The sequence below is a fragment of the Callorhinchus milii genome, unplaced genomic scaffold (assembly GCF_018977255.1).
Source record: "Callorhinchus milii isolate IMCB2004 unplaced genomic scaffold, IMCB_Cmil_1.0 Scaffold16, whole genome shotgun sequence".
In the NCBI taxonomy this organism is placed as follows: Eukaryota; Metazoa; Chordata; class Chondrichthyes; order Chimaeriformes; family Callorhinchidae; genus Callorhinchus; species Callorhinchus milii.
The window spans coordinates 16,431,506-16,448,031 of NW_024704757.1; the positions used below are offsets into that span (position 1 = coordinate 16,431,506).

Below are 16,526 nucleotides of genomic sequence, written 5' to 3' on the forward strand. Positions count from 1 at the left end.
CAAGGGGAGAGTGACAAAAACTTAGCTCGGCTAACATCAACAACAAGATTCCATTTATAAAGCGCCTTTCACGTCAGGAGGACGTCCCATCATCAACAGGAGTACTATGTCTCTGAGCCAGTGTCACAGGGGTCTTTGCTTCACAAACAATAAAGCTATTGACCCTTCTTTATTAATATCCCTGTTCAGCACCAAAACACAACTTACTCTACAGGGATCAGCGCAGCATGTGGCTGTTTATGATCAGCTAAAGATTTACTGAGGTCGATGCACCCACCACACCAAGATCGGCAGATCCAATGTATTTATGGGATACAAGAGGAAGAGTCAGGGATGTAGAGATAAGTTGGGAGAATGTCTGGTACGGTGCAATATGCCAGAGCCCGGGGCCCATTAAACCCTGATTAGCGCTGGAGGAGGTTCATGGTGATTTTAAAGTGTATTGAGCTACAATGACATTATTGGATCGCCGTAATTACGAGAGCAGCTGCTCCCAATTAACCTTCGAACTCACTCATAAGTTTAAAACCAAAGATGTACATCAATTATCATTGGAATCAAACGTCAATAGGGCGTCCCGGCTTTACTGTTTATATTGGTGACCGGGCCCCACGTCCCTGATGTCGTTTGACACCATTAGTGGCAATGCTGAAGCTGTTTGAATATTGCACTCTTCATACCTAAAGTCAAAGTGGTCTGTGGGAGCAGATTCTGCGAGTACCTGATCTGTACAGACCAACCACAGGAAACTGGGCATTCACTTCATGCCCCGCGGCCTTCTCCCACAAACATTCAGTGACTACAATTTACAGTATATTCTTGGAAGCGCTTTGAAACTGACTGTGATAAAGTGCTTATCAAATCCAACGAGCATTAATACGCTGTCCCATGCAGGAAGGGACATCACAGCCGCAAATGGTTAGACACAGATGGCTGTACAAGTGTTCTATCCACAAGTGGAGCAGACTGTAAATTATTCTTGAATTCCTTGCTGCTCTCTTACATCAGATGTCTCTGTCTAATGGTAGTTTGTGTTACAGGGGGTGGTTGTAAATGATACTCAGCTATTTTGACCTCCGTGTTCTGTGTTTCCAGTGCACTGATACACAGGTTTAATTAGCGGGGAGGAATCTGGACGCAATGTTTATTGTTCCAAATGTTTCTGAAGTTCAAAAGTCATGTTATCATACCTTTGGAGTCCATCATGACTCAAGCTGGGGGCTCGCTTTTGAAAGGTTCCGTTACTCTGGTCTTGTGCGATTTCCTGCTGGTTTTTGACAAACGCAGAAAATGGTGATATTTCACTGTAACATCTCACCAACTGTCTGTTGCTCCACATGAGGGACTCTTGAACAGATTAGATTACACATGCCCCTTTAAGAGGCATATCCTTTGATGTTTTATTAAAACGAAAGCTAGTGACCTCTGTTGGAATATGTACATATGTGGACAATAGATAAGTTTAACCAGCTAAACCATAAAGCTTGCCATCGTGAGCAGTCTCGCAAGTTTTCCCGCTGCTTGTCCAGCTAGGACCACCCGACCCGTTATGCCTTTGGCTTGCAGGGTTAAGAGAATCCCAGTGGAGACCCCACCTCCCACCTCCTCCACCCCCTGGAGGGTAATGGTAAATTTCCTATAAAAGCAGTTACTACACTTGACAAAACTGTAAAGCAGTTTGAGACATTGACATAAGGTGGTTATAAAAGCTTTTTCCAGGGATTCTCAAATCCGATAACTCAGATACAGAAACCAGCCACTTCTCTGACCTCTGGCTAAGCCCCAATGCTCAGAGTAACCCTCATCACCATTACCACTTTGATGTGTCTCACACACTGTGAACAGCCATTAACACAGTTTCCCAAAGGGTATTATGTTCACAGGAGCTTCATGACTGAAATTTACAGGTACTCAACTGAGGCACAGGAAGATTTATGTGTCTCCTGTCTGGCTGTATTCCAGTTGCCATGAATATTAACCTTAAAGTGCTATCAGTCTTCAAAAGCAATGAGGGCATCCACAGGCATGTGCTCTCACTCAGATTAAAGGAAGAGCATCCATTCGGAGTCCTGTAGCTCAGTGGTTAGAGCACTTGCTTTGCAAGCGAGAGACCCGAGTTCAATTCCAGGCAGAGGGGAAACCTCGGGCAAGTTTCCTTACTCCACACAGAGCCTAATAATCCCTCCAAAACCAAAAACAATAATAAATTGGTCATTTTCAATCTATGACTGTTTGTGGGACATTGCTGTGCGCAATTGGCTGCCGCGTTCGCCCACAAATATACAGTCAATTCACTTTACAGTGTGTTCTGTGAAGCGCTTCGGGACGTCCTCCCGACGTGAAAAGTGCTATATCAAATGCAAGGATTATTATTATTATTATTATGCTGCTAAGAGTTTAAGATGCTATATACTCTCTTCAAAGATTTACCAGTTTAAATCCAAGTGTCAGCCTGGTTCGGTTGGTAGCACTCTCGATTCTGAATCAGAAAGTAGTGGGTTCAAGCCCCATCTGCAGAAAACAATTAGTGTATTTCATCTAACGTTGTTAAACCAGAGACTACAGAACGACCGCTACAGTCCAGTCACATCATATTAAACACAAGGCACTTGTGGTTTGAGGTCCATGTCTCAGAGGTAAATCCTCTACAGCAGTAGATTAAGAGCGTTTTGTTGCAAATTACAGACACAAATCAGTCTCATTAATTACCTCCACACCTTCACGTCTCTAGAACAGGACCAAGTCTTAATCCAAAATTGTTCTCCAGTGACAGACACACAATCCACACCTGAGCTCCAATCACACTTCTTATATAAGCCCCATTCACACATCTAGATAACAAGCTAATGGAATGAGCAGAGAAATGTGATTAATACAGGCAGCAGTTTTGGCACGAGGATCAAAATGACCCTCATCTGTACTGAAAGGTTGTTCTTGCACCGACCAAGATAAGCAATCTTTGGAGAAGAAAAAGTTGTGGATGACGTCACAGCTGAATCCAGTTCTGCCCTCATTTGATATGCCCATTGCTGTCCTGGTAGCAATCAGCTAAGAGCAACTTCACTGCTCAACACCCGAGCAGCAAGTTGGAACCCAGTTATTAGTCGCTTGGCTGTTCGCTCAGCGGGTAATAATCCCTTCAAAAAAATAAGTTTGGTCACTCAATCCACAATAGTTTGTGGGACACTGCTGTGCACAATTAGCTGCCGTATTTCGCCCACAAAATATACTCAATTCACTTTAGTGTATTCTGTGAAGCGCTTTGAGACATCTGGAATGTATAAGGCGTATATCAAATACAAGGATTATTAGTATTATTACTACAATGGAATACTGTATTACTCTGAATAGGTTCCCCCAATGGTGATTTAAAGCTCACTCGCCAATGGCTAATGCAACTCGATAGTCCGGCATCCACCTCACAGCCCAGTAACACATATTGCAATGGTTTTAATATCATGTATCCCAGTAAATTTGCGAGTGGATTTCTTTTTAAAAAACAGAAGCAAATCTGACATTTGCAAGTGGAAAAAAAAGTAAGGTTTTATTTAAACATTATTTACAGTAAATCTGCATCTTTTATTTAAACGTTCATCAAACAAACACCAAAGATCTCTTTGGCTTCAAACAAAGTCAACAGCTCAGTTGCTGGTCATTAAATGTTATGCTGCTCTGGCCTAGGTACAAGGTTATTGTTGAACATAAATCATTCCTAGCGCCGTTGGTAAATTGGTGGGCCGTTTGGATGTCCATGAGGCCTATAAGGAGGAGGAGGAGGAGGATGATGGTGATGGTGATGATGGTCGCGGTCCTGATCGTGGTGATTGTGGTGATGGTCGCGATCACGGTGGTGGTGATGGTCGCGGTGGTGATGATGGCCGCGGTGGTGATCGTGATGATGGTAGGGCTGTGGACCAAAGTGCATGGGGTACTCGTGCTCAATATTGATGTGTCGCAAAGGATCAAAGTTGAAATGGAAATAGGGTGGAGGGGGGAAAGCCACCTGGAAATGAGGGGGAACTGGAGGGAAATCGGGAATCACAGGTGCCGGACGAGGAAGATCATTTCGGTTGAAAATGACTCCAGGAGGCATCGCTTGGACACCCTCTCCCAGCCTAGAAGTCTTGGCTGGAGGATCTTCAGGTGGAGGCCCAATCCTTTTTACAGCTTGCTCTGCAGTGGATTCAAGCAAAAATGATAAGAGGATTAGGAACCGGTTAACCACTCACAGGGAACTCTGCATCGGTCACGTTCAGGGCTGAGTCAGACTGAATTCCTTCTCTTGTCTCTTCTGATGTTCGAGTGTCAATTAGCCACTCTCCGCTACTGCACTCAGAGGCTGGCCATTAATAATACAGCACCACGTCCAGAAGGTTCAAAGCGCTTCACAGGATATATTGTGAAGTGTAGTAACTGTGTATTTGTATTCAATTGTGGGAGCATTAAAGCCAAGACCAGTATTCACCAGACACACTTTCTCCAGGGCCCTCTCACTGGCTACTCCTGTGGACGCTAAGCTATTTGTGGCATCACTACAGTGATCAGCTAACCTAGCATAGAGCAGGATCAAACCTAAGATCTGTGTGACGATTCCATTCCATTCCATGCAGGGGCTGTCCCAAATATGCCAAACTGAATTCTTGCAACAAGCAACTATTTAACAATGTCCCAAGCACACATTGTACATCGACAGGTCTATGTTCCTCCACTGAATCCGCCAGTAGTTTTGTTTTTTTCACCGTATCTAAGAAAGTTATTGCTCTGAAACAAGACACATTTTAGCATTGAAAAGCAATGCTGGATTCACTTTTGATTCTAGCATTGCTACACATCATTCCTTGAGTTGAGTTCAGGCTCCAATAAATCAAAACTGAGGCAGTTGGGAGTTAACTGAAGATCTCCAGCTGTAACTGAATTACTATACAATCTGCTCTGGTTCGGTTTAGGATGCATTTTTTTTCAGACGTTTAATTGAGAGATATCATTGTTACAGCCGTTGGGTTTTCACATCCACTATGACCAGCCTGATTCCCATGGTTAGGTAAAGCGCCTGTTAGATGCTAGGTAAAGATCCCTGCAAATTGCACCAATCGATCTTACCCCAAACTAAAGCTTGTGTCACATATGTTACAATTGCCTCACCAGTGACTCCATATCGTATCTCAGTGAGAATTGTGGTCAAATACAATTCATGGGTTGGTTGGGTCACACTAATGTGAGACTGAATTGAGAATGTCTAAACTAATTTCACTTCTAGTTATTACAGGTGTAATACGTGTAACTTTGCCTCGGCAGACAACCAGCTCCCAGGCTACTGCCAATCCAACTGAACACTCTGTAGGTAGTGAGCCTGGCACGACTCACCAGCCACCCTCTGGTCTCCACTTATCATCTCCTCTAAACACCCTTGACCAGACTACAAGCTCAGCATTGCACCAATGGAACAGAAATGCAAGTTCTTTCAGTCGATGAAAATCAGTTCAGAACCATTCATACGTATAATGTACATGTGAACAGAAAACATGATACTCAGCCCTTGCTACGCCAACACATCCCCTGCATCCTGAGCATTCCTGGAAAATACAAACTCAAGGCCACAAATAAGACCACTCACCTCCAATTCTTTTCTTTTGTTCACTTTCAGCTTGATTTTGAATTTCCTTTATCAGTCTCTCATCATCTTCCTAGTGAGAGAAAAACATGCAAGTCAGAGCAGAACCCATCTTAAAACACTAAGATGAATTGCAATTGTTACAGCAAAAGTCTAGTTCAATGGTATTGCTAAAGCTATTTTTCATCTTGTAAAATATTGTGCCACAGGCAGGCGTTTCTCAGTGTCCTAACCAACAGCCCTCTGGATCAGTTCATCATTCAGTAATGGCTGTTTGTGGGACACTATGCTGTGCAATTTAGCTGCTGTATTTGCTACAGAGAGTCACTACAACTAACAGCAATTACCTGTGGTGAAGCACTTTAATGAGACATTTCATCTTCATAGATGCAACACTATTATTAAGGTAGCTTTACAGGTTGATCCATTTTAGAACTTACAAACATTTACAAATAAATCTTAGGTCAACCATATAATGAAATCAATTATAAGTTCATTGCCAACTGGACTGTTGAGTTCAGAGGAAGAAAGGCTATACCCCTTGTTTGGCTATTTAATTTCTGTTCAGCGTCAACAGGATATTTTATTATACTCAACAAATAGCCTCTACACAACACTCTATACAGCTGCTTATTCTCCAGAATGCAGCAACTTCAACAGGAAGTTATGCTCTGAAACAAACAGTTGCATTATAACAGCTTTAAGTAAGTCAGATGTTCCTCCAAAAACTCAGCAACATTTTAAGCTGCATTTTCTGTTCAAATCAGCCAACATTTGCCCTCGAGCAGGGAAGATGTGCCTTTTTTGCTCATTTTCTCTCTCTCTCCTGAAGGCACTAACTCTTTTACTGTGATTGTGTTCCATGGGCCTGCGTCAACCTCCAGTACCTCACCCAAAGACACCCAATTCAGCCTAGAACAAATATTCACAATGTATAGCATGTGGAATCCAGCCAGGCTCAATGGTCTCCTTACTGTGCTATACATTTCTATAACTCTCTTGAATGGGGACGAGAGTGAATTGACTAAGCCAAAGCCGCTCTTGTTTAATGATCAGTGCATAAAACAAAAGGGCTTTTGAGATCATCCATAGAACTCTAAGGTCTTGCTTTTTAAACCACCTCCATTGTACAGTAGATGTGTGGCTTAGTATTAATGAGGTAGTTAATGGATAAATTACAGGGAAACTCATTAGCTCCAAATCTCACAGTCTGTGTACAGTCAGACATATAATAAATGATTACTTTTGGCTCAGAGTCAAAGGTGTCACTTAAGGCAGGTGGCTACAAAGAGCATGAAATAAGTGCTGAAATTATGTGCTTACAAATAGTTTGAAGCAATGCTTGGGACTTAATCACAGCTGGTTAGCTAAAGAAACAGACTGAATCAAAGGCTCATCTCATACAATACACACAAGGCGTTGCACACGGTGGGGGGGTGGAGAGGCTGCTATTCTCTACTGTACTGTCTGAAGGAGAAGCCATTTCAAACATCATTCAAACAGTCTGACAGTTCAGCCAGTGAGCAGCTCATGAAGACATTCTCCCAGATGACGATTTGGAAAAATAGTGATAGAGACAGACAGAGGCTGTGTAAAAGTGAGTGGATAAATGTAAGGGTCAGTGGATAAGAAGTGTATGGGTGAGAGAATGTGTCAGGGTAGGTCGATGAGTGAGTGAGCTCTGGGTGGGCAAGGAAACAAGTGAAATAAGAAAAAGTGAGCAATATATAAAAAACAAATACAGCAACGTTTTAAAAGGTGATCTGGACTTCAGACTCCATTTAATATCCCCCATGTCATATTGAAGTTCTCTGCAATTTTGTGAGTGATTCTCTCCCCCTCCCCCCACCTCCCCCCCACCCCCCATGACCAGTGCTGCTGCACATTATTCCAGACAGGGGAGGATTTGCAGCCTGTTCATGATCCCTGCACGTGGAAATTGACGGGGCAGAACTTGCAGTACACGGATCCTCAGAGCTGTACATCTGCTGCTGAGCAGCTGCTCAGCATCTGTGCCGAGAAGAAAAGTAACAAAAGAAATGCATTTGCTTGAAAACTCCCCGCCCGCCATCTTTCAGGCTATAAAATGGACGAGTTTCTAGACTGCAGATGGAAGTGTTAAACCTCCCCTCCCAATGCCGGGTCATTGGTGTATAGGCAGGATGTTCTGGAGAGGGATCTTGTCAACGGGAGGAGACTGTAATCAGACCGATTGGCATAGCTGCTTTCAGTCATTCAAGTCAGTGATTATGTGCTGACACTTTAATAACAGATACCATATTCTTTAACACGAGTTTCTTTTTCAGATGGAGAATTTGTTCAACCTAGTCAGCTTCTTACAATAAAGGACCACCTTTTGTTGGTAGAATGTAATCCCTTTGTCTCACTTAAAGAAAACAATTGTTGTTTCAACAGCTCAGTTGGTAAAACTGGTTTAATTTAAAATTAAACCACATTGACTTGAAGTGGCCAATAGTTTGATCTCAGTGCTAATGAGGAGACTAACTCCAGGTTTCCCCATTCCTAAATCGCGATCCAGTGATCCATCCACACTAAACTAGGGAAACGGATCTGTTTTAATCATTAGATACATGAAGCTCACAAGTATACAGAATCACTTTGCAGAGATGTATGGTTATGCCCTCTAGTGTCAACATCTCTTTTTGCAAACTTTCACATGGGTGTTTCTCTCAGCCCATCTCCTGAACTCACACTTGGGCAAGCGGAAAAGAATAAGTTCCTTGGGCATCATCAACTCTACAGTCCCTGGCTCCAGCATGTCATCACGCATTAGATGTAAATCAAACCATAAGATCAGCGCAGATCTACAGATTATTATTATTATTTTAACACATTTTGGGGGGTTGAGCGGGTCAGAGTTTACTCCTGCCCGAGCAAGTGGGCTTGACCTTGGGGACGCGGGCTGAGGCCCTGCACTTATTGCTTGCGGATTTTTGTGATTTGACTAATTCAGACGGGGTGGGTGGGGGGGCGGTGAAAGTTCCAGCAAAAGTTAGGAAGATGCATATTTAGTCAATAAAATGCTTAAAGCAACACTAATCCCACAAAATGTAAAACTGAATGCAAGCTTGGCTTCAGGGTCTTTAGGATTAAAAACACTGTCAGCTGGGGTGGAGATCTTTAAAGTTTCTGATTTCCAACCCACTTCTGGTTATATTTATAATTTATTGATTCAAGTCGTTTTTTGTTGGATGAGGACACTGCAATGTGAATTCAGCAATCGTTAGGAAGAATGGAAACTCGAGGGCTCTTTCATGTTTTGGAAAAGAGAGTTTTGGTTCAGCTCAGACGCTGGAAACGTAAACAGGTGGCCCGCAGTTTGGGCATTAAACTCTGTTGGGAATTAAAACTGCTGCCATGTTCACAAGCACCTGGATGTGAGCTCCAGCCCCTTTCATTGCCTGACACACAAATACAATGTAATGTACGTGGCCAAACAGCCTCTCTGTGCTGTGAGCCATCAACAATGATCAATGAATGGGCGGCAGGTTAACCGATTGATCTGGTGCTGCAGGTAAAACAGAAATCATACAGTCTCAAGACATGCAATCAAACAGTTTGAGGGCAAGATAAAACAACAATAAGATTGCATTTATAGAGCGTCTTTCACGTCGGGAGGACGTCCCAAGGCGCTGGACAGTTGGATTGGGACCCGAGCAGGGGGGAAATGGTCAGGGTGAGGGGAGGGAAGGGAGGGAGCGAGGAGGGGGTAGAGAGTCGAGAGGGGAGGTGAAGGCACGGTTAAAACAAGGCAAAGAAAGCCCTGGGACCAGTTTAAAGCTGGAAGCTGTTAGGATGTGAGGCGGTTTACAACCTATAAAACTTCAATGGAATTTTCTATGAAAATAAAAATGTATGCACCTTTTCCAAAAAAGCTACAGGCATGAACATGCAGTCCTCTTGAAAGAGTAAAAATAAAGTAAATGTTAAGTGTGCAGTTGTGCGCTATGTATGTATAACCTTGCTATGTACTTGGTTGGGGTCTAGGCTCAGGCTTGACTGTAGCACAATGAACACTGCTCATCTTACCTTAGGATCTGTCCACAAGGAGCAGTTCTTGCACAAACGGCAAGGTGCCCCCGGTGAGCGAGGGTGTTGGCAGAAGTGATCATACCCATTTATGGCGGCCCGGCAGAGGTAGCACATCTGTGATCCACAGCGGCATGACATCCGATTGCAGCCTTCTGATTTGATTAGGCCTGTGGCACATTTATGGCACTTCCTGATCGCTGCCGCTGTCATCTTCTCCTCGCTGTAACACAAGAGGGCGGAGAGTAAGAAACAACAACAATGACAATCCAATCTAAACCGTGCCAATCCAGCAGAGGAGCCCAAAACCTCGATTATAGTTATTAACATAACTTGCTTTCCTACCAAATACCTGGAAAGGTTATAGAAAAGGCTTCCAGAATTCTTTTGCCAATGTTTAGTGTTAACACTGTGCTCCTCCGCTGAGGTTTACCAAACTCAGGAGCGATTCCTGAGAATTGCTAAGTAGCTTTGCTTAAAAAGGGAGTCACGTTAAATACCCAAAGATACAAACTAATAAAGCATTGGTTGGAAAGTAAAAATCACTACAACAATTTTGAGAGATTGAGTGACTGAACACTTCAAGTATCTCCTCTCTCCCGGCTTGGCATCAAGCTCTGTTGCTGTTGAGAGCTCCAAGACACTACCCCACATGAAGGGCCTTTTATAAATGCAAACTGTTGTTGTGAACAAGTCTGCATAGATTCGAGTAACAAAGGCCACATTTCACCAACAGGCTGGAGTTGAAGATATTACCATGCGATGGACAAGATAAACCACGCAACATGTACATTTGTGTTAACCATATGAGAAGTCAACACCAGGCACAAAACCTGCAAACAGCACTGAATGCAATGCCTTTTCGTTGCTGTGAAATTAAGTCGCCTTAGTTTCCCTGAGATTATAAATATAAGGCTTGTATTACTGAACTGTATTTTGTTGGGGGATTTTTTTTTGAAGGATATGTATCCCCATGTTACAAAATTTAAGCCATCAACATGATGACCATCAAATGCAAGGGATTTCCTTTGGGTGGAACCCATATGTTTGAACATGCCACACTGCTCCCAGCCGTTACGGTCTATTTCTCTTCCTCTCCGAATACAACAGGATGCAGAGGAGGCCTACACAAGAGTAAAAGGAAACCCCATTCGACACACAGCTAGGTTCTTTAACGTCCTCAGGAAGGTAAAACCATAACCCCATTTCCTAAAGCTCTATCACATCTGCGCAGCCAGAAAATATACATTTTCTAAGGGTCACAAACAATTCTAGGCCTAAAAAAGGAAAACACCGGGCTTCCTGAACCCCTGTGTTCATTTACAGTCTCCAAATACACTGTACAAATGTCTAAGAGTGGGTAACATCCCAGGGCCATTTATCATTGTCTTAAATCCAATTGGAAAACATGAAAAACCTCCCTCTCCCCTAGTCAACTAGCAATTATCTTCTGAACATTAGCTGCACAGCTCTGAAGATCCCACAGTCGACTACTTTTTCGCCCCACATGGCTGGAATGTGCATTTTCGGAACCCTAAACATCAAGATGGATCCATTTAATTTACTCCCATAAGACTAAGGTTCAAGTCAGTCAAGCAGACACTGTAACAGTGCTTGGCATGTTGCCAATATGCAACTAAAGACCTTCAGAGTATTAGCTGAGTATTTTACACCATCTCATTGAGGGATTACTCTGATTTACCCTCTACTACTTTAACATCGTTCCCTCAAGGCCATCCATCTTTCCAACTCCATTAGACAAACATTTAACAAGTGTAAAATGGTGATCTCATCCTAAACTGCATCTCTCCCTCCTTCCTGAATACTTTTCCAGAACAAATACATTCGCTGAATGTCCCATTTCTTAACCAGATTCTTAGTAAAGCCTCACTGCTATACAAATGTAATCTTGTCGTTGTTGATATCCAATTTACTCTGTGGAGTCCTGTAGCTCAGTGGTTAGAGCACTCGCTTTGCAAGCGAGAGACCTGAGTTCAATTCCAGACAGGGTGAAACCTTGGGCAAGTTTCCTTACTCCACACAGAGCCTAATAATAATCCCTTCAAAAAACAAAACAATAATAAATTGGTCATTTTCAATCTACGACTGTTTGTGGGACATTGCTGTGCGCAATTGGCTGCCGCGTTCGCCCACAAATATACAGTCAATTCACTTTACAGTGTGTTCTGTGAAGCGCTTTGGGACGTCCTCCCGACGTGAAAAGCGCTATATCAAATGCAAGGATTATTATTATTATTTTAAAATATGTCGTAATGTTGACATTTGAGCCCCATCATTAAGCGACAAAATGTCAGGAGCATGAAATCACTTTAAATTCAGTCATAGGCCAACTCTAATCCTATTCATTGGTGTAATGTTAAAAGTGACTGTCAGATGTATCAATAACTGGGGAGTCAAGATAATCAAAGGATGCCATCCAGCCTGTGTCGGTGACAACATCCCCACAGGAGTCATGTACTTTGATTACATTCCCTTGTTCATTCCCCCTCACACCCTCTCCCTCAGAGTGTAAAAGTAAATATGTCAGTGAGGAAGCTTGTGCGAACTTCTTGAGAAAAGGACCAGAAGGGAAATTTATCTCATGGAATTAACAACTTGCAGATTATCTGGATGTCACATTTGCTAAATTTCATACTGAAATATTTCAGGAGATGGTTCACACTAAGGAGGAAACTATAGTAATTCTTGTATTTGATGTTGCACCTCATCATGCTGTTAGATATCGCAAAGCGTTTCACAGGATATAATGTGTAGTGTGTGACTGTGTGTAGTTTGCGGACTACAGGAGGGGGAGGTGGGGAAAAATGCAGGTAAATGGAACTGAAAGGATTGCTCTTTAAAAGAGCCACACAGACATGATGGCCAAATGGCCTTCTGTGCCATAAATTCTTATGGTTCTATAGATGGAAATTTAAACACTAAAGATAAAACCTCACGGAATCATTAAGTCACTCCACACGTGAAAGCACAAACAGGAAACCTTGAGCAGGGCAGCAGCCACAAGGTAACTGAGGCAATTTTGAAAGTCTGATGATTAATTACTTCCCTGCATTCAACCATTTATTTAACCCTTTCACCCATGTAGAACTTCATCTTAATAAATGGCTCAATTTGGCTGGGTGCCAATGGTGCCAACAACCTTAATTACTGTCAGCAACAGAGTTCTGGTAGACAATGCAGATACCTGTGTGCCTTGACAGTTAAGTCGAGATTTGTTTAATTATAACACGATTCTCTCACATTTTAAGTGCTTTCTCCCCACTGGTTTCTTTCTTACATGGATATTCACTCAAGTTAGTGTTGTTTGACCGCAACTGTCCTTTAAGCCCTACATTGGGGTCCTTACTCGCTCAGCTCTCCCTCACCGCCACAACATGACCCACCTTCCCCATGACCTCTCGTTGCTGAGACCCTCGTCCACACCAAAACTCAATTATCTCAAAGCCCTGCTCACCAGACACTCAGCTCTCCTGACACAAGGGGTAAAGTATCTACTGTAGAACTCTGTCGCTAGTGTCCTCTCCTGCACCAGACTCTGTGAGCCAATCAACCCCCTTCCTCACTCAGCTGCACTGGCTCACCATCCTACATGGGCCCCTCCTTTCTCACCTTCACAGCCCACCTCAAGTCCCATCTTTTCCATCATAATTTCAGTCACCACAACGGGTTACTTACAATGAGGTCCTGAATTTGATTTCATCCTTTTCAACCACCTGCTCGCATGACAACCCAATATGGTCCTTCCACAGCACCTGGCATTTCCTGCAGCTTTCCTGAGAGGGAAACAGTGAGTGAAGTGATTAATGAAGGATCAACTCTGAGGTGAATGCAGAAAACTACTTTATGTGGGTCCTGTTTAAATACAATGCATTGATTTTAAACTAAGTTATTTCTATCTTATTTAGTTTGGGAATACAAAGCAGCTGCATGGACTAACTTAGTTCAGTCTTTTATAGAATACCAGGCGCATGCAGTGAAATGGAATGTTTGTAAGGGTCAGGGAGGAAAACGTGGTGATCAGAGCCGTTCACTTTATGAGATTTCACCCACCTGCTAGTACAGTTGTACCCCCTTTATTGTGTGGGTGCTTTTACAGAAGGGCAAAAGGAACAACTAATTTTCCCACCCTGCTCTTTTACCCGTACACTCGTTTGCTGCGTTGGAAAAATTCAAAACACTGCATTAGCACACTTTGCCTAAGAGACAATTTATTTGCTGAAGGGAAGCCTAGATACAAGAAACTCAATAAAAAACATTAGCCCAAAGTAATGCTGCTTAACGTACGCATTAAATCTCAATACCATGACCAGCACTTTGGCTGCATCTGGTGAGCCCAGTGGGTTACGAAGGCAGAAACTACAATATGGCTTCCACACCATGATACAGCCCCTATTGAACACAGCCCCGAGGAACATCTGCCACAGCCACCCCTGTTCAGTTACTGAGGAACAAGATTTTTAGCCTTAAGGCTCGCTGCTAATGAAAATACCACATACCATATGCAGGAGTAAAGCTTTCCTAAGTGAAACCCAGACCCATGGGGAAAGGCCATTGTATTATTAGATTGCGCACAGGTGGGAAAACCTTATTTTTAACAATGTTCTTGAGGCAATGCTTTTAAAAAGTAAAGCCTGATGAGGATTGTCTGCAGGGGTGAATTTTGTCGGTCGTACAGTTTTATAGGCCCTGTAGCTTATAAAATGTGTTCATGACACCCTCCGGTCTAACTGACAGACAAAGGTACAACACAGTTGTCATTTCTCCCCCTAGATACTAAGATTCAAGCTTACCCAATGCTGGGATTTTATCATGTGGCTGTCCACAGCACCACATGACCAGCAAAAGGACCTCAGCTTTTGTTCCCTCACATTAACTATTCTCCACGACACAATGATCTGGCAGAGGCACCGATTGTCCTGGGTTTCAAGCTGTTTTAAAGGGATTTATATAACCCAGTACAGCAAGTGTGACAAGCCGGATAATCCGCAGCTCCCCAAATACGTTTTTATATTTCCACTCATGAGAGTTGACAGTAAAAAGCGTGTTATGCAGTTAGTCTCACAAGGGAAGATATATAGCATTTCATGGTAAGGCATCAATTATCCTCTGCTTATTCTTTTATTAACTACTCCTAAAGCAATTCACTGCAATCAAAATAATTCACAAGGGTGAATTTTATTTTGATTTATATTGGTGCCATACTGTACATATTAAATCCCTAGTCAATGACCATGGAATACAAATACCATGGGAGAGGCCATAACGTACGAGAGGTTCAGTTTGTGTTTGTCTTTATGAACAAAGAAAGCAGGGATGTGTATAACTTACTATTTTTACTCTACTGTGCAAAGTTTTATTTTTCAGTCTGATATTCAGAATTTTCTGTCAAAACTCCACAATTCAAAATGAAAAGTGCTCTCGTTGGCAGAAAAGCCTTATTTTTGCTTGCATAAGATTTAAATGGAAAATATCCTGGGCTGAATTAAAATCTATTGCTTTCTTCCACGAAGCAGATACTTGTGCTGGGCTGCTCTGTTACAGGCACCAACAGTCTCCCCAAGCCTCAGATACCAGCCGTCATTCTTCATGCGAAAGCGGTAAATGCCACAGGTTATATGACCGTCAGAGCATCACAGCGGCGACTGCTCTTGTCCTCCATTACATACACACTTAACCTCGACTAGGACTTGAAACTCTGGCTTGTTTTCTCCTCCCTTAGCAAATACCGCAACCTCGAGTCAGGATATGACCTGAACCCTTCCTTGCTGGTGTGCATGGCTCCACTCCACTATGGACACTTTCTTTACCAAGGGAGGCATCAAGAGAGACTGCAGTTACTTCATTAGACTCTGCAATGATGGTGCAGGGCTCATGCAACCATTCAATAACGCTCCACACAAGATCCTCATTTGCTCTAAATGCACACCAGGTGAAGACAGGGAAAGAGAAAGAAGATTTTAGCTGAAAATAAACCTACTAGGAACCAATCACTTTTGGGAAGAACATTAGAATGCCTCAAGTCTGATTTTAACTGACAAAATTTAATGGGCAAGAAATCATTTATTTTTAAAGTTTAGGGAACAGACGCAGACATCTGGAAGATGACAAATTGCTGACAACAGAAGACATTTGCACAGGAGCCAGGAGGGCCATGTTAAGTGGCAACTCTTCACTAATGATGTTCGGTATAAAATGAGAACGCTGCATCTGTAACGTTGGTGATCTCTAGAGGCAAACGGCACTAAAGGTCAAACCCCACAGTGGGTGGAAACCCACCAACATTCAGGTTATTGAAAATGCCTTTTGAATGCAGAGCAGAAATCCACTGTTAATGGGCCAACATATCAAGTTACTCACTCAAACACATCTTCACTGCACTTGTGTTATCTACAATACCAGCAAGTCAGTGAATAGCCTGCTCTCACCTCTGGTTCATTCTCTCCCTCCACCAGCACTACAGTGAGGGAGTGTCAGCTTTTACTGCAGGTAAGTAAGGTGACCGAAATTGTGTTTAAAGGTACATTTTAATGACCAATCAAGCCTCTAGTATCCATGTTCACAACTGTTAACTGTTGGCTGAATGGCAACAAAACTGCTCGGTTTTGAAACGCGAGGTAAGAATCCCCCCAAACAAAAAGCCAGTGTTCAACAGAGCCACTCCTGCACAGTGATGGCTCTGCAGCAAACAGCTGCTGTTTAGTGGTGGCTGAGCAAACCCTGGCGGTGAAGAGAGGTACAGAAGCTCAATCAGCTGCGACTACACAGGCGCATGCTCACACAGAAAATGGACAGAAGCTCTTTTTCCTTGATTCCCTCCCCCATCCTCAGTCAGGAGAGGAAAGGG

At 42.9% G+C, this 16,526-nt stretch overlaps 1 protein-coding gene across 5 annotated transcripts in view; it reads right to left on the bottom strand.

Moving 5' to 3' along the window:
* Positions 1-3,517: 3,517 nt before the first annotated feature.
* Positions 3,518-16,526, bottom strand: part of rnf216 (ring finger protein 216) — a 56,036-nt gene continuing 43,027 nt past the window's right edge. For all 5 annotated transcript variants that reach the window (XM_042341072.1, XM_042341070.1, XM_042341071.1 and 2 more), the window contains 4 exons: positions 13,358-13,455; positions 9,662-9,884; positions 5,615-5,684; positions 3,518-4,173 (listed from right to left, as the gene is read on the bottom strand). In XM_042341072.1, coding sequence (XP_042197006.1) covers positions 3,713-4,173; positions 5,615-5,684; positions 9,662-9,884; positions 13,358-13,455 — 852 coding nt within the window. In that variant the 3' untranslated portion in view covers positions 3,518-3,712. The remainder of the gene's footprint in view (positions 4,174-5,614; positions 5,685-9,661; positions 9,885-13,357; positions 13,456-16,526) is intronic.